The 26,459-nt window shown below is 43.1% G+C and overlaps 1 protein-coding gene across 1 annotated transcript in view; it reads right to left on the bottom strand.

Moving 5' to 3' along the window:
• Nucleotides 1-1,120: 1,120 nt before the first annotated feature.
• Nucleotides 1,121-26,459, bottom strand: part of FAT3 (FAT atypical cadherin 3) — a 628,156-nt gene continuing 602,817 nt past the window's right edge. Inside the window, exons 22-25 of the mRNA XM_003415583.3 lie at nucleotides 17,864-18,017; nucleotides 15,243-15,898; nucleotides 10,985-11,098; nucleotides 1,121-6,967 (exon numbers count right to left, since the gene is read on the bottom strand). Coding sequence (XP_003415631.2) covers nucleotides 6,345-6,967; nucleotides 10,985-11,098; nucleotides 15,243-15,898; nucleotides 17,864-18,017 — 1,547 coding nt within the window. The 3' untranslated portion in view covers nucleotides 1,121-6,344. The remainder of the gene's footprint in view (nucleotides 6,968-10,984; nucleotides 11,099-15,242; nucleotides 15,899-17,863; nucleotides 18,018-26,459) is intronic.

Genomic DNA, 26,459 nt, shown 5'->3' with positions numbered 1-26,459 from the left:
TGGGGAGCCAGTGGCATGAGGGAGCTCTCATATTGGTATGCCAGAGCTGTTAGACTTTCAGCAATTCTGTGAGCCAGTTGGTAGCTTGAAATCAGCCAAGGCAGGACTAGATTTATATCACAGAAATAGGCAAATGCAATGAATTGGGGTTCTCTCTGCTTGCACACCGTGGGGGAGACAGCCAAGTGACCAGAGGATTTCCGTGCAGTGAGTACTGCCAAAGGCAAGCTCTAGGGTACAGAGCCAGACACTTAACTGCCAGCCCTGTAAAGAAAAGGCAAATGCCCAGCCAAGAGCCATCCCCAGGCACATGGCTCCATGGCACTGGGATCCTGGTCAGGTGGGGCAGGTGGAGTGCTGTTGCTGGCTGCAGGCATGGCCCACTCCAGTGCAGCTCCTGTGGCCTAAGGAAGTGCCTCCTCACAGCAGGGAAACAGTGTGACTCTTACAGCCAGCACTGCCTTACCAAGATAAGCCAAAGGGGTGCTCTGCCCCTTCCGGAGTCCTTCCTGGTCCCAGGCTAACGTCTTGTGACATCACTTCCTCTTTAGATTATTGGTTTCAGTCCACTTACCCCCTCAACCCTCCTGTATATATTTTAACCTCATATGCAAAATTTTCTGGTGGTTTTTGGAGGAATACTTAACTACTAATTAAGCCTTTTTTTTTTTTGAGAGAAAGGAGCAAGTATTGGAGACATTGCCTAGAAGGGGCAGGGCTTTGGTTAACAGAGATTTTTACGGAGGTAGGACTTAATGACCCTTATTCAAGCCTCCAGCACCATTTTCATTATCTGTATCACGAAAAACCCCCACAGGTACGCGCCGAGTATGAAGTTACAGAAGATTCCAACAGAGGCCCTCCAGAACAAATGGATGACTTTCTGGAGGTCAAGAGTCCCTGAAAACACCACGCCCACCCCTAAAGCTCTGGGGGGAAGCTCTCAGACCAGAGACTCCTCTGTTTAAGACGCAGGCTAGGACTAAAGAAGGACCCCTGATGATGCAGTGGTTAAGCACCTAGCTGCTGACCAGCCGAAAGGTTCATGGTTCAACCCCCCGGCAGCTCTGTGGAGGAAGGACCTGGTGGTCTGCTCCCATAAAGACTATAGTCTCGAAAACTCTGTGGGGCAGTTATACTGTCACGTGGGGTCACTATGAGTCACAATGGACTTGAGGGCATCAAACAACAGGATTAAAGAGCATGCTTGATCTTTCCACCATGGACTGTAGGATGACCTTGTGAGGGCCATGTAAGCTATTAACTAAAGACAAGTAAAAAGAAACGCTTAAAAAGAGTCAAGAACACAGTTGCTATTTCTTTCTTTTTTTTTACTTGAAAACTTGTTTTAACCATCAAATTTTGGCAGTTACAAACCTGTACACTGTTGGGACTTTTATTTATTTATTTTTGGCTGTCTTTTTTTTTTTCTTTTTTCATTTTTTTAGAAAAGGAACACAAGACTGGATACTGCCAATGGCAATATATGCAGGAACAATCCATTTCCATCAGGGACAAGACTCACTTTAAGTGTCTCTTTCCCCTTTGCATAAGATTTGGTGTCTGATGTGTGTGCAAGTTCAGGTGAGTGTGCATGTGTGTGTGTGTGTGTGAAGAAATGAAACGTCTCTTTCTGAATTTGCAATGGTATAAAAATCAAGTACTTAGTAACTGGGCAGAACACACTCATTTCAAAAAAAAAGTCGATAACATTTTCTTGAAAACAGAAAAAGTTAAAACAGTAGAACCAAAGGAAGGTTACGGTACAGTTTGAAATGATTAAACAACATTGTTTGCAAATCTAAAATCCTCTTTTTGTGTGTGTAGTTACCTCAAAGTTTACAGACAAAAAGCTTGGATGACTTAGAATTCTATTTGACACCTCCTACCCCTGCCCCCCTCCCCAAATTAAAGCATCCTGATAGGCATCAAATGCAGTTATCTACAAAAGCCTGGAAAATCAAAACCATTATATACAATTTTATAAACATCTTAAACACCAAAACATACATCTTTTACAAACCAGCCTGTTTGCAACAGGTAAATTTACAAGACAACCTTTCTGATACAGTGCTTAAAAAAGAACTGCTTCCATTTCCAAACACATTTGTCACTTCCCGAAATGCAGTAGTATGGGCTTATAAAATTGTGAAATAGTAACAATTCAGGTATTGGTTTGTTGCAAGGGTACTACGGTACAGACTAACGGGTCCAAACACTCCAAATGACTACGATTTTTTAGTGCATCCTAAACACTGGAAGAGACTAATTATGGCCTTTGTGTAATATTACATACTTGTAATTATTGCTTTTCATTATTACATAAGGAAAGAAATATCTTATTCTTTTCCTATCACTTAGCCAGCTGGCTAAATAGTAACTGATGGCAAACCCACAAATGGTGACTTTAAGCCCCACAATTCCATAGCCAGAGGCTTAAAGACATTGTGGATTTTCATCAGAATAATGTGCAGTTGAACGTTGCAGGACACAAACCAGCAAAGATACATAACCGCCTTCTCAAAGGCCACACGAAATAAGACACAGAAGAAATGCCTCCTCCAATCTCCATTTCCTATAGTTTGAAACTGAAAACATAAAACATGACAGACTAACCACCTTAGCCATATCTATGTGCAGAGAGAGCAGCGGAGTGAAGAGGCCAGACAATTATCTTGACAATCCATGCAAAACGAACACTTGATCTTCCTGAATTATTTCACCTGAAAGTGTTTTCTGGTTCTTAAATGATTTATTTTGATAATCTCTTTTCTTAATTTCCCTGACTTTGATTGTGTAGACTCGGCATTAGGGGAGGCAGCAGGTTGGGTTTTATGGGAATAAGTAGGAGGGGTCAACAGAATATATATTTTACTTTTTTTTTTCCAGACCGTGCTAGTAATTCCAAGGGGCAGTTCCAAGTAAGTTTCAAGAATGCATTACACATTCCCTTTCCAGGCCTTAACACTGATTCTCCGATAGATTAAACCTCAGATGCATGGATTTGACCTACTCATATCACTATGTTTTCTAGAATGGCATTTCATGGGTATATAGAAAGCTGATGCAGAAGGAATCTATCAGCCAAATACTCATAGAGGAAAGGGAGTAAGTCGAACACCTACTTTTATTCATCTTTTGCTACCCTATGGCTTCTACTTATTATATGACAAATACCAACAATCCACCTACCCTCAACCTAACCATAATGTGTGCAATACAGGTAAAGTGCCTACAACAGGTTATGGAAAAATGGCTCCCAGGAGGTAGCACATGTTAGAAAAAGGGAAACGCAACAATCGGCTTAAGTATTTTCCATGTGGTTCATTAGGGTGGCAGGGTAGGAACCAAAACTGATACAGGTAAGAAAAAAAAAAAAAAAGAAAGAAAACCAAAACTGTACCCAGTGAGGGATATTAAAATCAAAATTTCATCACTGTGTGTAACTGGTCTGAGTCCAGTTGTATAATGATCATTCCACCCCCATTTTAGAAAACTTCCATTTGGCAAAAGTAGCATTTTGGTAAATGTCCAAAGAAATGTGTGAATTCTGTAACTGTGACCTTGCTAGATGGCCTGCAAAGAAACATCAATGACAGGCAGGTGGAAAGTCTAGCAGAAGCAGGTGGCTGCCACGCCCAAGGCAGTTAGCGGTGAGTAGTGTTATGTAGAAAGAATATCAGCCAACTGGGCAGGTTCTGGTCCCTGTTCAGCCACTTAACTTCCTGTGTAACCATAGGCAAGTCCCTTCCCCTCTCTGGGTTTGTTTCCTCTTTTATAAAATTAAGGGACTGGACTAGCAGAACTTGTTTCCTTCTAGCTCTTTGAATCAGCAGTCATCCCACCTGACTCCATCTTGGCCTCACTACAAACCATTTCTTAATCTATAAGGGAATCTATTTTTCCAAAAAGTGAAGAGATACGATATGTTTAAAGATAATGCCACATCCTTGTCTGGTATACATACAGCTGCAGAGATACTCTGCAGTAGAAAATCAGGCGGTGATATTCCGAAGAAAGAGGTATTTTATATAGGTCAGAGCAAAGAGTGGCGTGATTTTCTTCCGTGATTTCACAGATGCGTTAGGATCTATTTATTCCTTCGTTACTGCGTCAGTCAGGCATTCTCCCTCGAAGAGACGCTGTGTAAGCAGTGGTAACTCATAGGCATTACTCTTGATCTAATATTTCCTGGGGGCAAGGAATGAATTGTTGGTTTCACTTTGATGGTTTTTATGTCATTGCCTTATTAAAAGTGTAACAGTGATTCTATTCTGGACCATTAGTTTGTCATTTTCTCCGTGATTCTTGCAGATATGCTTCTTACATAAGAAAAGTACCAAAAACTTTATTCTCGAAAGCAGCCTTAGTGAAATTCATTTATTTCAAGACCACGGTGCGGATAATACCTCTGTGAGGAGGTCTGACCAAGAGACAGGAAGAGGAGAAAGGCTGAAAAACCTGTCAAGTGTGTGTCCACTTACTCAGGAATGCAAAGGAACGGTTCAGAAACACTGACTCTTACAAAGATGTAAGTGGATTAAATGCAATTGAAACAACTAAAAATATGTCTGAGTGGACGATAGGCAGACTTGGAACAGTACAATTTACACACCAATGCCATATGTCATCTGAAACTGTGGACACAGAGATTTGCTCATTAAGCAGATAGTGCAAATATGCATTTATTTACCATGGTCACCGCACATGCGGCCATAATGTGATTGAAGCAAAAGAGGAAAGTCTTTCACTCAACTTGTCAGCCTGAAGTTTTGAGTAGTGTGTTACTGTATTTCCAGTGGAATAATTTCTCCTGTCAATTTTGCAAATCCATGGCCAAAGCCTGTATGTCAGATGAGAGGAGAACCCCAGGGTATAATTAAACATTACATATTTTTCAAGTAGAATTTAGAACTGGACAATTATAACAAAATACTGTTTTTAAAAAGGACAGTTTTGCTTTGTGTTAATATAAATGGCAGTACCAAAATAAAGTCAAGTGAACCGGAGTAAAAATATGGCATCTGGTGTTTCCCTAACGTCACATAGAAAAACAAAACAAAACAAAACATAGAGATCAGAGTAATTGGAAGTTCTGCCTCATCGGCAGGGTTTTCAACATGGTCCATATACCAAAGCCTTCACGTCAGCCTTCCTCAAGAGCAGCCCTATTGAGTGCAAGTACACAGTTGTACGTAGGCCCACACACAGACACTATTATAATTTCTACACAACAACAAGTCTACTTTTTTTTAAACATAATTGCATTTATAGTGACGTTATCAATTTAGAATAACAAGCACCTTTTATCTGCATTATCAAGAAATGTGATTATCCAGCCTGAAAACTCTGAAAATATTATATATGTGTTTTTCTGAATTTGTGAATTCTGCTTAACCTTTTAAATAGCTCTCATTTTATATAACAATACACTAGTTTTTTTTTTTTTTTTTTTCATTTTCTGATTCTCAAGAACAAAGGCCAATTTCCGTAGCAATGTTAAAATTGCAGTTCCAGCCAGGAATATCTAACAGAAAAAAAAAAAAAAAAACAAACCAGATAATCGCACTCTTTCTAATGTTCAAACAATGTTAACCTTCTCCCCCACCCTCAAAATGGCACCCAAATATCCTCACATTGCTCTTCATGGATACCTTTCTCAAAGATCATAAAACCCAACTATATTATATTGGATGCTTAAAACAAACAAAGAAGCAGAAATAATTGAGCACAGTAAACATGTTACTCAAACCTAGTTTTATAGCTGAAAATTGTGCAGCTTATTAAAAAAAAAATAGAGTTGATTTTAAAGGCTTCAGCCCATTTTCTTGTTGGTTTAATAATATTTGTTCCTCTTGTCTTTTACCTAAGAGACTGACTTTCCAACAATCATAACTACTTTTTTCACTCCCCACCCCGCTATTGGCTCAACATTACATGCAACAATGCCTCTTTGATTGTTGCCAGTTAATAATACTGCCGGACTGAAGCTCTAACACTTTCCAGGGCACAATACTGTACAAAGCCATCAAAGAGCTACCATGTAACTTAGTGGGTGAAATCATTTTTCTCCCTTTGAAAACTCAGTATGCCTTCTTTGCGACGAAGATAGGTCTGTACTGCAAGGGTTCTCAGTTACCTCTCAGGAACAATTTCTGAGCCTTTCGTTTTCACCCAATTGGAATTGGGCTTGCTTGTGACTGTATTACTTGGGAAGAAGTTCCTAGCAGAAAATACAGTATTTCCTTCTTGCTCAACAGACCACTCTCCATTGAGACATGAGCCCAGCCAATTTCCTTCGACTTTTCTGTAACAAACAGCGCAGAGCACCTGAGATGTGTCCCCTACACTTGGGTCTGGTGCTGAGTCTCGATAAATGGAATGTGAAGGCTGGCGAGGCTGAGCTCCCCCACGCTCTCATAGTCGCTCATGGCTACCTCGGAATCGTCAAAGCCGCAGGTGGCCGACACATCCGAGGACGAGGTGCCTCTGGAATTGTGCAAGGGTAAAGACACACTGTCTGCTGGTCCCGTGGCCTCTGTGCCCTGGTTCATGCTCACGGCAAAAGTACTAAATTCACAGCCAGCAGGCAGGCCTACCAGATCTGTTTCGTTGGGGAACGGGTGAGGAGGGAGGTACTGGCTGGGATGGAACTGTGGCCTTCTCCTGCAGTCTGGACTCAGTGTGCTGGCCAGTGAGACAGGCTGCGAGGGTGGCAGGGCCTCATAGTGGTCCGGGAAGTCCTCTGGCAGGGGAGGGGGCAGCTGGTCCTGACTCAAGAATTCCTCTTCATGAGGGGGTGGGTATTCGCTGTCGATGTCATAGCCGCCCAGGTAGTAATCGCTCTCCAGCTCCCGTGTGCTGCCCTGGTGTGCAGAGCCTCCATCCTGGTTCTCATAGTTGGGGACTTCCTCTATGTCCGACAGGCGGGCCCCCGGCATCCAGTCAGAGGTATCCCAATGATAGGCTGTGAGAGAAAAGCCAAGACAGTTAACTTCCTCCAGGCTGGAGTGGAGGCAGGACAGGGAGAAAGGAAGAGAAGGGACCTGACATGCAATTCCTAAGATCCAAGGGACCCTAAGAAGCCAGGGTCATCCATGTACTCCTTACAAGGGCCTACCACAGGGGCAGGGGAGAAAAGGTGATGGCAGCCCTGAGATGGTGCTTGGCTGTTGCAGAGCCTCACATTGAGCCATGCGAGTTGGCCAGCAAGGATGTGCTGAAGAACAAAATTCTAGGGCTCCCACCCCACCCCTCTCCCTATCCACACGCTATGTGCAGAGCAAGGCTGGCAGCATGCTCATGGAGAGAGAACCAGTTGGACCATGGACCACAGAGGGCAGGGGCATTTGCAGGCAAGTGGATGAGTCACACACAGGGGACAAGGCTGGGGGAGGAACTCTAGCTGGTGGGGCTTTCACCTCAGTACTGAGCACACGAGACACCTGGAGCATGCAAAATTCAGATCAAAGAACTCAGAAAGGATGGGGGAAGAAGGAAAGGGTAAGAATGGACTGAGCAAATCAAAATGCATAAATAAAATGTTATGTTGGAGTCTTGGCAGAGTCACCTCGGTTGTAGTTCTGTCCTTGATCCATGACAGACACTGTTTAGATATAAAGTGAAAAGTAAGACTGACAATCCAAGCCATGTACAGAGGGATAAAATAGAACATTTTAAATGACTTCAAACAAACAAACAAACAAACCAGAAACTAAAACAAAAATATGTTCTGAAAGGTCTATGCTATGACTAATTTTAGCTTTTTAAAATTCTTTCCATTGTTATTTAGGAAATAAAAAAATAAATTCCATCCATACCAGGCCGTAGTCTCATTAAGGCGCTAATAAAATCAATCCCCATAATATTGTCACTATGAATGATTATTAGTTAAGTGTTCCCAGCACACGGTACGTGTGCAATGAATAACATGTCAGTTCTAAGAATGAAGTTAGTATTAATCTGGACGCCAACTAACTGGGTCCTCTTCTCTTGGAAGGGATTTAAAAAAAAAAAAAAAGAGTTGCCCAATATTTTAAACATTACAAACTAGTTGTTTTTTCAACATTGCAAAATTTAATCAATAAACAACCAGTGTCTCATTTGAAACCACCTGTTTACTGCTCCCTCTGTTGCCACTTGACTAAAATCACCTCTAGTCTAAAGTAATAAGGAATCAAAATTTCCACAAGGGTACTTCTTTAGACAAAGACATGCTATGGAAAAAAAAAAGTAAATACCTTCATTTTCTATATTGTCAACTACATTGTTGACAAGCTGAATGACAGTCACTATGGATGCTTGTGGTCAGGAAAAGCAGGCGAGAAGGAGGGGGAAGGACAACTTCAGGTTAGTTGTGTATTTTAAACATATGCTAACTTCTTTTACCAACAACAGCAACAACAAAGACGCAACATGTAAACACCCAAAGCTTTCCCACAACCCTATCATTAGGCAGTGCTTCAATGGACACTTCCATCTAGGGAGTCCCGAGAATTCCTGGAATGGAAGGGAAATAAATGGCAGCAAACTGGGAGCCGGTCTTCCTGAAAGGCATGATTGGCAGGGCCTTCTGGGCCATAAATACACACTGACCAGCCCAGTGGAAGGCCGTGGGTCATCTTGCTCATGCTAGTTTCTCATTAGCAATTCCCACAGGCTATCAGAAGAAGATGTCACTATTCCCAGGGATAATTATTTGTCAGTCATGCTATCCAAACCCGTGTCCAAATGCCAGTGGTGGAGGAAAACCTCTGTAGGTGTGACAGCTTCACACTCACACAATGCTCCCCATAGCCTAAAATGACTCAAGGCCCAGCTCCTACCTAACGTGTTCCTGGGTCTAAGTGTGGACAGAAATCAGTATTTGGTCTCTCAAACAGTTACAATCCAGGAAAATTTCTGTGGTCTATGTGGATTGCCTTAGAGGTCCCTGGGTGGCAGAAATCGTTAAGTGCTGGGCTATTAATTGAAAGATTGGAAGTTGAACCCACCCAGGGGCATCTTGGAAGAAAAGCCTGGTGATCTATTTCTGAAAAGTCATAGCTATGAAAACCCTATAGAGTACAGTTCTAATCTGCAACACATGAGGCTGCCATGAGTGGAACTTGACTTGATGGCAATAAGTATATGGGTTGCCTAAGCACCTGATAAGGAGCTCTGGTGGCACAGTGGTTAAGCACCCAGCTGCTAACTGAAAGGTCAGTGGTTTGAACCCACAAGCTGGTCCAATAGAGAAAGAAAGATTTGGCAGTCCGCTTACAAAAAGATTACAGCCTTGGAAATCCTATGGGGCAGTTCTACCCTGTTCTATAGGGTGCCTATGAGCTGGAATCAACTGGATGGCACACAAAAACAACAAGAAGCACCTGATACCAGCAGCTTGTAGAGAGGCGATTAGGATATAAAGTAATTTGTTGAAAATTCCTAACACGATTCGCTTTAGTTGGGACCAACCAGAATGCTAAGCATGAAAGGTCAAGTATGGGTGAGAACAGTCAAGCAGGCATCATTGCTGGAGCTGGTACCTAGAGTTTGGAAATTATGTTCTCGGTTGCTTCCACATAAAATGAAAATCAGTTACAGATCTTCTTCTGGCTGGGGCTGAGAAAAAAAGGCAGCACAAAGATCTGGAGGTGGGCCATTATCCTCACTTAGAAAATGGTCAGAAGAAATTCACTGTTATATGGTTTATTATTCCAGCAGCAGGAGACACAGGCTTCTGTACCTCTCAGGAGCTCCAAGTATTAGGGTAGGAGGTGGAAGGGATTTGGGGCCAGGGGGATTGCAGAGCTAGAGTATTTTACTTGCCCAGTTGCTTCTCTGGTCTCAGAAGTCACTTGTTCCTTTATTTACCTGGGGTGCAAGGACAATGTTCTTTTCATGTTGTACTCTCCATGCCCAGCATAGGGTTTGGCACACAGGAGAAACTCAGCAAGGGTTTATGGGGTGAATGATTACACATATTAATAAACATCCAATTTTTGCTAATTGCTGATAAATAAGATGACCTAATGTATAGACTGGAGTAAGGCTGCCTGTCTCTGTGGATGACTACTTGAAATTGGTAATCTCTCACTGTTTATGACCATTTCTGCTCTCCTTCCTTGCTCTGGGGAGACCAACACATCCTCCAAAGATGACTCCTCAGCTCAGAAAACCCAGTCCATCATTAGAACCTTCTCTATAAACATAGATTCATAAGAGGTAGAGGGAGCAGCTCTGGAGTGTCAGTGAGGCCCATGACTCATATAGAATTGCATGCAACATTTTGGGTGTGCGTGCACTTTTCTAAGGACCTGATCCATAGCTTTTAGTAGATTCTCCAGGCCATGTTGCCAAAGGATGACACCAGTTGCTGTTAAATCAATTCCAACTCACGGTGACCTCACGTGTTTCTGAGTAGAACTGTGCTCCATAGAGTTTTCATGGCTGTGAGCTTTTGGAAGCAGATCCCCAGGTCTGCCTCCTGAGGTGCCTCTGGGTGGGATTGAACCACCAACCTTTCATCTAGTAGCCAAGTGCTTAACTGTGTACACCACCCAAGGAGCCTTAAAGGATAAGGAGGGTTCAGATGAATGACGATGGAACTTGTCCCGTGGGAAGGAAGAAATTAGTAGAACTGATTTCTAATGATGGGAGGTTGGATGTGAAGAGGGAAGAGATCACCAGTAAAACTAAACAAAGAAATAAAGTGCGCTGTTCGCTAGAGAGCGTTATTTGAGATGAGGTAGCTCCATCGTGAACCAGATCAAAGAGGACTTATTACTGGAGGGCCAAGGTAACTTCATCAACCCCTGAGGCAGCTCTGCAGACCTGCTCCTAGCTGCAGATCCATAGTGCATCTTCAGCAAAGACACCCCAGTAATGAAGTCCATCAAAAGGCTTAACTAACTAAGCTGGTTGCATCACCTTCCTCCCCACCAGTGTCTGCCAGCGCAGGAAGCAAAACATCCCCATGAAGCAAAATCTGATGACTACTTACCATTGTCATCACCGGAATCCGATTGGAAGGAGCTGAGCGACTGAACCTCTGAGTTGCTGCCTTTATTACTGCCCGCAAAGCAGGTTACTTCTCCGGAGTCATCAACTCCTTTGTCTTCATGGACAGCCACAGAGAAAGCAGAAATGACACTAGTTACCCTGTGCAAATTTCCAGCCCTGCCCTTCCAGAGTTCACGTCTCTGGGCTGGCTCTTTCATTGGCTTGGAGAAAATCATTTAGCCTCACAATAGAAAATTGATTGTGCCTTTGGGGGCAAAGGTCTGTCAATCAAGTGATTTACTTTATGGATTCGAAGCCCTTAACCCTTGGTAAATGAGCTTCCAAATAGCTGACAGCCGGATGTAGCTATTCCCTCCTCGAAGCGAAGTGACGAAGGGAAGAGTGAAGCGAGGATGAAGTGGCTTTGCCATTCAGAGTTAATTTAAATCATTTACACGAACCGATGTGGTGTCAACACCAGGTTAAATGAGATTAAATATTTTATAGGCAAGAATGCCATTACATTTATCCTAAATTCCTTCTCTGGGGAGCGAGTGGAGTTTTCAGCTTGGCCTTCTAGAGGGCAGCGTCGCATTATTTTTGGGAATGACAGCGTTCTGCGTGGGGACAGTCAATGGTATGGATGTGGTCTTGTGCACACACTTCCTCCCTCTTTGCTAGTACACACACAGCCTGAACAACACACACACACACACACACACACGCACACATTCTATGGGGCTACTTTCTTATTGATGCACTAAAAGAAGCAATAAAACAGCCCATATCTTGAGGTTGTCAAGTGAAAAACGGATTAGTCATCCAGAGATTGTCTTGCCAGCTACCTCTGCCTTGCTTAACAAAGAAGGAAATGTATTCCATAAAAACCCAACAATACTTTGGGGGGAAATCTGAGTTTTGGCCTGAGGTAAATTCTGGAAATAAAGCCATCACATTACGAAGTGTGGGGGGCGGGGAGGGAGATGATCACCAGGAACTGCCTCAAAGCATCATGGAACATGATGGTACAAAGAGACAGACTTGTGATCAAGGGGACAGTTGTTCTTCATGGCCACAGAAATCCCTGCTTCTTCCACAAAGGGTGATGTCAGCAGCAGCCACGGTGGCTCTGCGTCTGCTGTCAGATGCTGAAGCCATAGCAAAATGACGTGCTGGATAGACAACTAATATAAGTGGAGAGAGATGGCAGGGAGAAATTAACCTCTCAACAGCCATACAGCAGAAAATAAGATGTGCCTCAGGAAAGCATAAGGTGTGCACCTGGCTTAGCACTGAGCACAAGGAAGGAAAGGACAGATGATCCACCTTGTGAATATGGTGCCGGGCATAAAACTCTCTTCACTCCTCCATTTAGTCAAAATCTTTCTGTTCATTACCTGCTGCCATCGAGTCGATTCCAACTCATAACCACCCTATCGTGCAGAGTAGAACTGCCCCATAGAGTTTCCAAGGAGCGCCTGGCAGATTTGAACTGCTGACCCTTTGGTTAGCAGCCGTAGCGCTCAACCACTACGCCACCTTTTCATTGCTAAATAAAAAAGAGCTTTTCTATTAGCTAGTGCATTGGCAAGCCTGGAGTGAAGTCAAACTCTACAGATAACTTGAAAGGGGATATATTTAAGGTTAAAATCCAAGGGCAACTACTTAAAATATGGGTGTGTATACCGAAAGAGGAAACCCTGGTGGCGTAGTGGTTAAGTGCTACAGCTGCTAACCAAAGGGTCGGCAGTTCGAATCCGCCAGGCGCTTCTTGGAAACTCTATGGGGTAGTTCTACTCTGTCCTAAAGAGTCGCTGTGAGTCAGAATTGACTCCACAGCACTGGGTTGGGTTTGGTTTTTGTATACCAAAAGACAGGATTAGCAAACAGCATGGTTGGGGCGGCACTGAAATAGGATGAACTGATCCTCAGCCTTTGTTGTCATCAAGGAAGCCTCTTCCTTTGCTATCCCTCTCCCTGCTTCATGCTCAGCCTCCTGACAGGCACGGCATTCGAATTCTGACTCCTCCACTTATTAGTTATGTACCCTTAGGCAAGTTATTGAACTCGGTCAAGCCACAGTTTTCTCCCTTTGCAATGATGGGCTGGTGAACGGTGCCACAAGGGGCAGTCGGGAGGATTTAAGGAGATGACCCAGCATCGTGCAGCACACAGTTGTACTGTTTTATGCTCTTCTGATGCCTCTGCTTTCTCACCAAATCTCTTCCTCCTTAACCCTCAGAATCTGGCTTCTGCTTTGAAGATGCCACTGAAACTCTCTTGAGATCACTAAGAATATTCTAGGCATCGAGCTCAGTAGTTTTCTTTCTTTCTTTTTTTTCCCTAGCTGTGTCCTTCTTGACGATTTTATAGTACTGATACTGCTGATGCCCTTGACACTGTCTAGTCCTTCAGCCTCTGCACAGCTGCCTTCTCCTCTGTCCCTCATCTCTTTGTTGGCAACTGTTTCTCTCCCTTTCTGACCCCTCCCTTTCACTCACCTCCCTCATGCAGGCATTGTCCAAGGTTCTTTTGAAGGCCCAGTTTTACCTTCCTCTCTCCACTCTTGCTCCTTCTGTGAGCTCCCCCTCAGAGAGATTTCACCATCCCCACGCAGACGATGTTCAAACCTTCACCTCTGGCCTTGACCTCTCTCCTAACACCAGAACCACACACATCACTCAAGTAACCCCTCATAGCTCCTCTACACTGATCAACCTACTTCCTTCTACTTCCTTCTTCTGCAAGGCCCTCTCCAATAGTTTCCCTGCAGATATCTTCCAGGTGATTCTGACTCATGGTGACCCCATGTGTGTCAGAGTACAACTGTGTTCCACAGAGTTTTCAATGGCTGATTTTTCAGAAGTAGGTCACCAGGCCTTTCTCCCAAGTCCTCTTTGGGTGGACGCAAACCTCCAACCTTTTGGTTAGCGGTCGAGCAGTTTAACTGTTTGCACCACCCAGGGACTTCACAGATATCTTACTCATGCTTAAAGACACCAGTAAGAATGCCTCCTTCCTCCACGAAGTCACGTTTTATCTCCATGTGCTCTAACTCCATTTGAAACCTGTTTCCTCAGCCTCTGTGGCATAATGGTTAAGTGCTACAGCTGCTAACCAAAGGGTCAGCAGTTCGAATCCGCCAGGCGCTCCTTGGAAACTCTGTGGGGCAGTTCTACTCTGTCCTATAGGGTCATTATGCGTCAGAATCGACTCGACAGCAGTGGGTTTGGTTTTTTTTGGTTTCCTCAGCCTTCAGCCCAACATACACCATAGTAATCACAGCCTTCAGAAACTGCTGCTGCCTAGGGCATGGCTGTTACTCAAATATAAAGCCATTTGGTCTAATGAAAAGTCAGATGTTGTAACAGAGGTTGCCTTAGTCTCATTCTGACTGCTGTGAGGGCAGGAAAACAACCAGCATTTCTTACCTAGATGTTTACAGAGGCCATCTAACTGGTCTACCTGCTTCCTACTCTCTTTGGTCCTGCTCAGTTTCTTCTCCTTGGATCAGCCAGACCCATCTTTTAAAACTCTAAATCAGATCATGCCACTTGCCTGCTTAAACACCTGCAATGGTGTTACTTTTAAAATGAGTTGACTCTGCCCTGGTGCTCACCAAGCTCCAATTGTATTCCTCCTCTGTGTCCTTCAGCACAACAAGCTCTTTCTCACCCCAGGGCCTTTGCACCTGCGGCTCTTCCTGTGCCTAGAATACTAGTGGGTGAGGCCTAAAGGAGAGGGAAACACCACCATCTGGCCCAGACCAATTTTCTAGACTTGTGGTTCACATTCTTGTCTTGGGGACCCTGAATTCCAGCTAAACAGAATGACTTGCTTTTCCTCTGATCATGAGGGTCCTTCTATATGGAATACCTTCCTCTGGCCAGATCCTTTAATCCCGTATGGCCCAATTCAAATGGCCCTCTGCTTCTCTCACGTCTTCACTCTGACTAGAAATACTGTCAGAGCGCACTTTCTGTAGGTCACTTATGTTACTGTGCAGCTTTCCTTACCACCTAATGTGCTATTGGGAGAAGAGGGTGGGTTTAGGGTCCGGCAGACCTGGGATCGACTACTGACTGGTCTCACTAGTTGTTACTTATGTTACCCTCTCTGAGCCTCATTCTCCCCATTTCTAAGTGAAGATGTTTCAGGGCTGATGTGAAAATTAAATGACAGAACAAGTCATGGAGAATGCAGAGGGCATTCCTGCAAACACCTGTGGAATAAACGATGAGGCACCACTGCCCACTCACTTTCAGTTCCTGCGTCCCAGCCACTCTTCCGGATGGAATCGCAGTCCGAGCGACAGGGTGACACTGAAGGGAGGTTGGGGGCCACACTGCACACGACCACGCCCCGCCTGGCTGTCAGGATGCGGGGTGACTCGGGGTGGAATGTGGTCATCTCCTGGTGCTCGCCCCCCAGCCCATCCACAATCTTATCCAGGTTGCTCCTGGAGTCACTCTGGAAGCACGGAGTGTAGGCCATGGGGCGCACAGGGACCTGCGGGGGCCCCACCTCCTGGTAGACATTGCGGCCGTCCCCGCCGCCCCGCAGGTTCCGGAACTGGATACCATTGCTCTTGTTGAGCAGGGCAGCCGTGGCCGGGTCCTGCACCAGCGTGATGTTGTTGCGGGAGTAGTTCTTACGGAAGACCTTCTTGCGGAAGACGATGAAGAGGATGATCAAGATGAAGATGACGAACAGGACGACGGCGATGCCGATGAGCTCCTCCTTCCCCACGTAGGAGTGGCCGGCCTGGATGTTGGGCACCACCACGGGGCGCAGCCCGCAGTGCTGGCCCACGTAGCCCGGCGTACAGTTGCAGAGGAAGGAGCCGAACACGTTGACGCAAGAACCCCCGTTCTCGCACTCCTCTCGCTCACACTCATTGATGTCCTCTTCACACCTATAGCCACAAAACACACAAAGTCCCTCCCGAACATCAGGACCTGGAGACGGAGGCTTGTACACTGGGGCTCAATAAAGACTAGCCTCTTTGAAAGAAAATAAAGCACCTAACAGGAACAGATGAAATATGGCAAAGATGGTGTGTGTTGGGGAAGGGGGTAATTTAGGCATTTATGGGCCCACCCGTGGCTTCGAGTCATCCTCATGAGTTAAGATGTTTCGCTCCGAGAACCCAATCTCTCCCAGTTGTTCTGATTCGACCCAGGTGGGGGAGGGGAAAGGCTGTAGTGGGGAGAGGAGACGAGAAACAACGGTTGCTACCGAAGAGGTTTTACAGGCCCAGATGTGTTTCAAAACTTCAAAATCTGCAATTTTAGAAGGGTCATACAGTGCATATCTACCTAATTATATAATACCCCCTCCCCCCCCCAAACTGCTGCTGTCATTAAAAATAAAACAACAGCAAAACAGTTGTCCTTGAGTTGATTTCCACTCATGGAGACCCCATGCGTGTCCGAGTAGAACTGTGCTCCAGAGTTTTCAATGGTTGATTTTTTGAAAGTGGATTGCCAGGCCTTTCATCTGAGGCTCCTCTAGGTGGACTCAAAACCTCCAGCCTATGGTGAGCAGCCGAGCCTGTTAATCATTTGCACTACCGAGAGACTCCAGGGCTGGCATAGGGGCTGGTTTAGTCAACTATATCAGTGTTTCTACAGTGAAACACATGGATATTTACACTAAATGAGGAAATAAAAATGATAAATTAGCCTCAGAGTAGTTTTGGTAGGGTTTTGCCACCGAATTAGTTTGCCACCAATTTATTCAAAACCTTTTTAGTTCTCAGAGCTTTTGGGATTGTAGAATTGCAGTTAAAGAGCTGTGAACCAGAGGGGAAAAAGTCTTTGGTTTTGGCAGTTCCCTCTAGCGGTTACAGTCATTTTTGGCCCCTCTGGGAAGCTAGGGGTGGCAGGGGGTAGACAGGTGGGATGAGGGCTACACAGCTACATTTCTTCCGCATTCTGCACTTATGTTAAAAAAAAAGTTAGTGCTAATACACTTTATCAGGAGAAAATGACGAAAGCATTCTAAAGAAATAATTCAATCGATTTCATTCCCTGTAAAGCAATCCATGCCTTTTTAATACCTTCTTTGAGTATAATTCTAAAGCAAACATGAAAGTCTTGCTCTTTCTTAGTTTAACATTATTTGAGAACATAGACCTCCTTTCCTACTTGTGTTTTCTCTACTTCAGCAATCCTTCTGATCTATTCATTTCGAAGACCCAATCACTTGCATTTTTGGCCATCCCCCCTTTACAGTGAAGTCGAATGTCCCTAATTTGAACAGATAGAAGCCAGGTCAGTTGGAAATTAGAATTACAGACTATTTAAAAATAAATGCAGCTTTATTACTTTACGTTACATCCAACAATTCAAAGTTGGCTAAGATTACATATATACTTCTAAAACGATCAAGGATGGTTCAAAGTGGTGCTTTACGAAGATCTTAAAACACTCCCTTTCCATCTGGGAAATAATTTTCCTTATTTCTGGGGGGAAAACATTTGCAAAGGAAGGGTAAGTTTAGTTTCTCAGAATGATCATAAAATGCTGGGCAGTAGAATCCAGTTAATTGGTTCTGGGGAAATGGGTGGTATGTCTGCCTCGGAATTATACTAGAAATATTAAGTGGCATGGATAACTTCCCTTAAAATATTTGTTTTCCTAGTTACAGTATATTAAAATATAGAGAAATATAAAGGTAAAACAAAACAAAAGAAATTACCTGTAACTCCACTACACAGAGATAATCCCTCTTAACACTCTAGTTCCTTGTAATCATTCTTTATATATTAAATGTGTTAACCTTTTGCCTGTCACATTATCCCAGTTAGTTGTTTATTGATTTATTTTCCCACAACAAGCAGCAGCCTAGAGAAAAACCACTGGGCAAGCTCACTTACCTGACTCCTGTGAGCCCATCTTTACAATTGCAGATGAAAGTGTTTCCGATTGGGTCACAGGATCCTCCATTTCGGCAGGGGTTTGGGAAGCAGGCTGTGATCTCAGATTCACAGTTTCTTCCAGTGAACTGCGAGAGACAGGTACACTGATAGCCTGGGGAAACAGAGGTCCTCATGAGCTGTGGTGGACGCCACTGGGAATGCTCAGAGTGCAGCCGTAACATGTCCTTCTAATTACTTGTTGAACCAAATCTGAAGCAGGGTCCACATTCCAAAGATAGCTAATTATTTTGAATTCAGAACACATCTTGCTACAAGTAAGCATTTGGATCCTCCGTGAGTCCACAAAAAGTCACCTAATTAACAACATACATGAATGCTAGTGAGCCTAGTAAGAGAAACGGGCTCCCAGAGCAGAGACCAGGATGGAGGGAGAATGCTTTCCCAACCACACTATTACCTGGAAGGCAGAGAAGCGTGGTTTATCATTTGTACCTTACCCATTCCTTTCCTAGACCCAGCTCTTTAGTCAAGAATTGAAACCCTCACTTGGAAGGAAGGCAGGTAAAATCAGGGTATTTGTTAACTCAGATGAACCTCAGACTCACATACACTCACAGGGTAATGGAAGAAGTCCAGTTGTCACCTAGATCCCCCTATTTGGAGCCCAATTTTCATGTCTTTTCCCCTTTCTTTACTCATGAACCCACCGGGTGGAGATAGGTAATAATATCCCCACTGCAAAAAGTATTGAATATTGGACTACATAAGATTCTGGAGCCCTGAAGGCGCAGTGGGTAAGAGGTCAGCTGCTAACCAAAAGGTCAGCAGTTCAAATCCCACTGGCTGCTCCTTGGGAAGCCTATAGGGCAGTTCTACTCTGTCCTACAGGGTCACCATGAGCCAGAATCGACTTGATGGCAACGGGTTTGGTTTTTTGGTTTAAATAAGATTCTTAGAGAAAATAGAACACATTATTTACCTCTCAGAGAGGGAAAAGATGAATAATCAGTAGTTTCCTTTTCCCCTACTATAAAAACAAAAAACCTTCAGATTTGCTCATTTATTTATTTATTACAGTTACACATGCATACAGTAAAGAGTAAAGGTTTATTTTGAAGGGCAGCAGCCTTTCTCCCATTATCCTCTCTTTAGAGGTGACCTGGGCATCCCTTTTAGTATTTTGATATTTACTGATAATGATATTTTGCTCCTTTATGATTATTTTTATTTGGGCTTTCCACTAGAAAAAGCAGAATTTAACTGTCTTTTATTTCTACTCTTTAGTCCTCATCATACAGGGACACTTCTGATGTCCTCTACCTCCCAATATATTGTAATATTGCAATTTTCATTAAATCAACAGTGTTTACATTTTTATGACTAATTATGAAATATTATTTATAGGAGAGCCATGTAGTAGACTATGATTTTTATTTTCATGTACAACTTTTTTGTTTTTCCTGGAGTAATACTTGTTTATCTGTGTTTTTGCTTGCTCATTGTTAATTCAGAGTCCCTGGGTGCTGCAAACGGTTAAGCGCTCGACTGCTGACTGAAAGGTTGGTAGTTTGTACCAGGGTTTCCAACCAGCCTGAACTGGTTCAGTCATGGCCAACGGAAGTGAAAATGGAACAGACTCAATTTTTTACAGTTTGGGTGATCAGGAATGATAATCAAAACTGGAAAAACTACAAGTTGAAGCCCTGGCATGGGAGAGTCGGAAAATAACATACTGAACCCTTTCAGGAGCATGAAGCGTGAGATTGGATTATTGGCAGGACTGTGGAAAGCAACACACATTCAGAGCAGTGCAGGTGGCCCCTGTCTTTGAGTGGAGCACCGCTGTTTCTGACTCTGCTCAAAATCCGATGGGCAAGAGATTTGGAATACAGTGCATACATTGCCCTTGTTTTCTAGTAGGGCCTCAACTGGTATTTTTTCCAGTTCTGGTTATTTTCCTGTTCTGGTTTCGCTTCCTTGGCCATGACTGAAACGAGAAGAACCAGTTCAAAGCCCTGGTTTGCACCCAGAGTCACCTCAGAAGACAGGCCTAGCAATAGACCCGAAGGCAGCTAACAATGACATTAACTCAACTCGAAACTCTTCATCGACTAGGTCTCTACATGTTTAGGTGCATCTGGTGTCCTCCATTTTCATCCCCTGAAGAAGCCTCTCCTGAGGCCTTCTGACAGGCTCTACTCTGAACAGGTTGCCCTCTTGCCCTGCTGTGTTGCTGCCCTCCCAGGGATGCCTTTACCAGTCTCCTGTGTTGGAACTTGTGTTTCTTATACGCTATGTCTTCCTATTTCTTGTTTTACCCTCTTATCACGGATTGAATTATGTCCCCCCAAAAATGTGTGTATCAGTTTGGCTGGGCCATGATTCCTGGTATTGTATGATTTTCCTGTATGTCGTAAACCCTGCTTCTATGATGAGGGAGGATGCATGGCAGTTATGTTAGTGAGGCAGAACTCAGCCTACAAGATTAGATTGTGTCTTGAGGCAATCTCTTGAGATATAAAAGAAAGAAGCGAGCAGAGAGACAGGGGGACCTCATACCAACAAGAAAGCAGTGCCAGGAGCAGAGTGCATCCTTTGTACCTGGTGTTCCTGCTTATAGAAGCTCCTAGTCTGGGGGAAGATTGATGAGAAGGTGGACAGAGAAGAAAGACTTCCCCTGGAGCTGACACCCTGAATTTGGACTTTTAGCCTACTTTACTGTGAAGAAATAAATTTCTCTTTGTTAAAGCCATCCACTTGTGGTATTTCTGTTATAGCAGCACTAGATGACTAACACACTTCTCATTTTTATTAGAACTCATTCCACAGTAGCTTCCTGAGAAAGGATTTATAGGAGGTAGTTTTGTGAGACCTTTCCAGCTGAACATGTCTTTACTTCACCCTTACATCTCTTTGATTATTTGGCTGTGTAAGGAATTCTAGAGGGAAACTAACATCTCTTCCATGTTCCTGTTGAGAAGTCCAAAGTCATTTAGGCTTCTGATAGTTTGTATGTGACCTGTTTTTTCTTTATAACAGCTTGGAGGATCATCTCTTTGCTCCCAATTTCCTGAGATCTTACATCATACTTTACTGTGGGTCTATTTTCAACTAGTTCTGGGTACTCAGTGGATCCTTTCAATCTGGAAATTTTTGTTCTTTAACTTGGGGAAATTTTCTTTAATAATTTCATTGATGATTTCTTTTCCTTTGTCTTCCCTGTTCTGTATTTATGGAATTATTATTGTTTGAGTCTCAGATCTCCTGGATCTTCCTCTAATTTTCTTATCTTTTCTCTCTTATATTACACTTCTTTGGGTATTTGCTTTACTTTCTGAGAGGGTTCCTCATCTTCACCTGTTGAAATTTTTATTGAGTTTTTCATTTATGTTCTCATTTTCAAAGAGCCCTTTACTTTGTTCGCTGAGGATTTTCTTTTTAAGACACATAGCATCCTGTTCCTGTTTCGTGGTTACAATATTTTATCTCTCTGAGGATATTAATAATACTTCAACTTTGAAGTTTTCTCCTGCCTAGTTTCCTCCGAGTTGCTTTTCTCTGTTTCGGTCTCTATCTTGCAAGTTAGAGGATTTCCTTACTTGTCTGGTAGTCTTTATCGGCTCATATTTAAGGATGGGGCACTAGAAAATCAGAAATCTGATGGTACCCTCTGAGCACATGAGTAAGGTATGTCAGCAGTGCCAGTACCTTTGAGTTGGTCAATTTCCTCAACAATGACTTTATTTATCGCCTGCCTGGAGGAAGGGTGAAGGCTTGTTTACTAACATTTGGGGGGCTATGTGGTGGTAGAGGAGGGGTGTTGTGGGCCTCAGCATCCAGTGAGCACATGTTTGATTTAACTCCTCTATGCAACTTAATGCCAGGTGGTTTCCATACTGTGATGTTCCACATCACCATCTCCAGAGGAAAAGCCCCCAGGATTTGCCAGGGTAGGGCAGGTGCAGGTGCCTGGCTGCGCAGGGTAAGGGTGGGAATCTGACTGCCCCTTAAACAGATTTCCACCACATCCTCTTATTTTAAACATTTCTATCACCTTCCCTTTAGAATTGCCTGCTGCTTCCAATGCCTGAGACTTTTGAGGATTCAGTCCTCAGCCTTCCCCTCTGCCAGCTAGAATTTAGATTCCTCAGAGCTTCTCTAGTCTTCTATCTTCCTTACCACCTGTCAATCTGTCTCTACCTCCAAACTTGTGTTGGGGTCACCTCTTTTCTAATTCTTTGCATCTCTATGGGTTTATGACTTATTAGAAATCCTTTGGTGGTGTGGCGGTTAAGAGCTCAGCTGCTAACCAAAATGTTGGTGGTTCAAATCCACTAGAGCAGCTAGGGTGTCCTTGGACAGCCTATGGGACAGTTCTACTCTGTCCTATAGGGTAGCTATGAGTCTGAATCGACTTGACAGCAATGAGTTTTTTTTTTTTGTTCCTTGTAGTGGGGTTCTGTGTCATTAACTTGAAGTGACCAATGAGGTCTTCCTTACTTCTAAGATCTTTTGTAAATGGGAGGAAGAACTATAGAGTCTAACTTCAAGGACTCTTGGTTAGTCTGCTACTCAAGTGGTCAGTGACGATGTTGGGATTTTATAGATTGATCTCTATAGATATAAGATTAAAGATGTATAAAATAGCATATGCTCTCATGGACATTTTACCAACTCCACTCTAGGGAGAACTCCCGTATATAGAATATTATGATTGTGTAAGTCCGTGTGTATTGTTCATAAGGTCAGAGAGGGAAAGATTCATCTTCAGGTGGCAGGTGTATGAGGCAGGAGAGAAATATTTACCTTCCCAAGAGGTGAGAACTGTGTAGCCTCAGTCTTTCTGGCACCAGGAAGCAAAAAAGGGTCAGAGGCTGAGACTAAGAGAGACACACACACACATAAGAGGACAATGGGCTCTTGAATGAAATGCCAGGGCACTAAAAAAAGGCCATTGTTGATGCAAACTGTGCCCAAAGAAAGCCTGCCTGAAGTCCGTGGGCAGGAGGCAATAGTCTGAGATACATGTGCTTTCAATTATGCTGACTTGGGCCTACTGTTTTCCAATTTGGGAAGTTGCTCACTTTTATGGAATTGGGGACTGCCACAAGCAAGGACGAATGGGAAAAATGCTTCTTTGTATCATCTGGCTAGTCCCTCCCCAGGATGGCCTATTACTTAGAGTAACTTGTGAGGATGAATTAGGGAACAGAACAACCACAGTACAGGACTCTGGAAAGTGTGTCAATGACCAGGAGGGAGGGAGGTCAAGGACCGGAAGTCTAATGCAAGGTAGGGAAACTCAGGTAAAACTCCTTCTCCAGCTTCTATTCTGTAAGCCACTGACAATTTCTGAAATAAAACTGTAGCAGAGGAAGTCGGGGTGGAGGGAGCAAAAGAGGGATGGCTGAAAATGAGAAAAATTTAAGTCACTATTATGGAAGTTGGATTCTAACTGTGGTCGTGGGATTGATTTCTTTTCTGATGGCAGAGAGGTGATTTGGTATCTGTGCTTGGAAAATCAGAATTTAAAACAAGGCACTAGCTCTAGTGCACTATTTTACTCACATTTCATGCTGCATTTTGTCACTTTCATTATCTTTTGTGGAATATCTCGTACCACTTGATGCAGCAGCCAGCTTGACTGATTAACCCATTCACACTGACTGAGTGCCTAAGCAATAGGTAATGATGTCCTGGAGCCAGCTCACACAGAGTCTTGAGAGCTTACTCTTAAATTTCGGGAATCTGGCAGACCTCTTATTAAGCCACTGGTAGCCTGACATGGCCTGCGGTTGGGATACCGACACCATAGAAATTGGCAAACACTGTAAACAGGGCTTTTATTTTTAGAGGAGTTGGTTTGCCAGTGCACCACTGGAACAGGGATTGTAGCAGGCACGGGAATACAAGGACAGAAATACACAATCTACAAGCACACAGACAACTATGACACTGCCACGAGAGTTGGCACAGGATGCAATGAGAGCATAGAGTCGGGGCTCAGACCTAAGCTGGGGCAAACCATGCACAATTCAGGACAAGGAGCTCTGTTCTACATCTGAGAAAACTTGCTGTCCATTTTGATGATGACATTAATGATAGTTAACACTTAGGGCGTTTATTACACCTTAAGAACAGTGCTAGGCACTTTATATAAGTTAACTCATTAAATTCTTAAAACAAGCCCATAAAAGAGGTACTATTATTACTCCCATTTTACAAATGAGGAAACCAAGGCACAGAGAAGTTGATTTCCTTATTCATGGTCACAGAGCTTGTATGGATTTGAATCCAGGCAGCTTGGCTCCAGAGTCCTGAACTGTTCAGTATCGTCCTGAACTGTATGTTGAACAACCATGCTTCATTACACTCCCTATCTGGATTCTTTTGCTTATCAAAAAGAGAAGCAAACTGTTTAAGACTGGTTCTCACAATTTCACACCCATGGAGCACAGCAGGTAGACACCCTTTGGAAGAAATCTTGCTTTTAGAACTTTAAATTTGGAGGAGCTTTTATGTTAACATAATGAGCAATTGGATTGAAAAAAATAGATTAGTTTTTTGCTTTTGTTTTTGCTTCTGTGAAATCAGTTTAGTAAAAATTATCCGGATTTCACAAAGTATTATCTCATTATCCTGGGCTAGACCTTATTATTAATAATTATTATAATATCAGTAAGTCTCCATAATGATCCTAAGTGATCTAATGCTTTAGTGTTATAAAATCTCTTTTAGTGAGTTTATAATGGGTCATGGTAACTCTGTGAAGAGAAAGAACAGGCCTCCATTAACAGCCCAACTCTATGGAGTGTTAGAGAGGTTAAGTGACTAGCTCAAGGCCATACAGCTAGTAAGCAGTTGAGTTTGAACTTGAATCCAGGCTTTCTGATTCTTAAATCTTTCTACGAGACTGTATTAGCATTGGAGCTTGTCAGTGAGCCACAACTCATTACTTGCTAGGAATAAGAGGAAGGGGCTCTTAGCTACTCCCTACTGCTCTCCAGGGAGCAGATGAGACACAGTGAGAGGGTCAATGTCAGACACCCCTTTAATAATAAAGATAATAACAATAAAGTTCCTGCTCTTTTCAAGCATTACCATATGTTGATAAAAAGTACAAGGGAACAGAATTCGAAGAGCTATCCAGCATTATTTAATTATAAAAAATATTTAACATTGTTGTAAATGTAAAAGAAAAATAAAATTCAGTGGATAATCTCAAAATCTTACGAAAATGATTTTTTTTTTTTTTTTTTTTTCTGAAGGGGAGAGAATATCAAGTAAGGAAATCATTAACAAGAAAGACAGCCTTAGCATGTTCTAGGATAAATTCTAAGACCCTTTTATGCATTATCTCATTTAATTTTTGACAGCAGCCCTATGCCATAAATACTATTATTAAAGTGATTCTACAAATGAGGGAACTGAGGCTGAAATAAGATGGTTTGCTCAAGGTTACACAGCCAGTAAGTAGCAGACACCATTTTATAACAGTTCTTAGGTTATTAAAAGAAAATGGTCCTATTAGCACTGAAATACACGTAAAAAAATTTTTTTTTTCCATAGGCTTCTTTCCTCTCAAGTCTTGGCAAAATGAGTATTTTTAAGCCTTGCCTCAGAGCTGCGCTCTTGTTTACAATCCTTTTACTTAAAGCAGATGCAGATGGTTTTAAAATCTGCACCCAGATGGACTTAAAATGCTCCCTCCCTTCCTAGCTCAAAGAACATTGCAAAACCTATTAAATGCACAAATAGAAATGGCCTAAGCAATTATATATTGAATTTGGGCGGTGTAGGGGGCAGTCTACTCTGTCCTATGGGGTCGCTATGAGTCGGAATTGACTTGACGGCACTAGGTTTTTAGGTAGGCAAATAATCAAGACAAGTCCTATCTTACTTCTTCAACTTCTTAGTAGTTTTCAACGTGATTCATCTAGGTAAAGGCTCCACCCTCTGCTCTGCTCACTGGTATAGGTAAACATAGGGTTCTGATAGGGTTTGGCTGCCTTGATAAAGAAACATCTGCCTGCTGCACAAAGGTTGAATAATGACAAATGTGCAACAAGCACTTGGGATCAGAAGCCAGCAACCACCACTATGCTTGCTGAATTATGGATTTCATTTAGAGATTCCAAAAACTTCCATGACTTCAGGAGGCAGCTATGATGTAGTAGTCAGGCCCTGGAAGTGTGTTTGAGTCCTGACTGTTACCCACCAGCTGGGTGAGATCACGGTGAGGCCCTTGACCTCTAAGAACCTCCCTATTTTTATCTGATAAGTGAGACTCATGCATACTCACTTCACAGGAGATAATACACTTCGCAGATTCATAAACCACAGTGCAGCACACAAACATTAGGTGCTTTATTGTCATAAGTCTTATAATTACCGTGGATTCTGAAAAAAGCTTTATCTCTGTGATGCTCATAAACCAGACAAATGAGAGCCATGGGAGTTTTTTACTCTGATTTTTAGGCTGATGTTGGGAAACATTCAAAGCTCTAGTCCATGAGAATTCTCAATCAGTGCGAGAAAACTGGTGCAAGCATTGTCATGTGAGAATCACAAGTAGGCACGGGGGGTCAGCTGC

Source organism: Loxodonta africana, chromosome 7 (genome assembly GCF_030014295.1).
Source record: "Loxodonta africana isolate mLoxAfr1 chromosome 7, mLoxAfr1.hap2, whole genome shotgun sequence".
NCBI lineage: Eukaryota > Metazoa > Chordata > Mammalia > Proboscidea > Elephantidae > Loxodonta > Loxodonta africana.
This window is presented reverse-complemented; position numbering and strand designations above follow the sequence as displayed.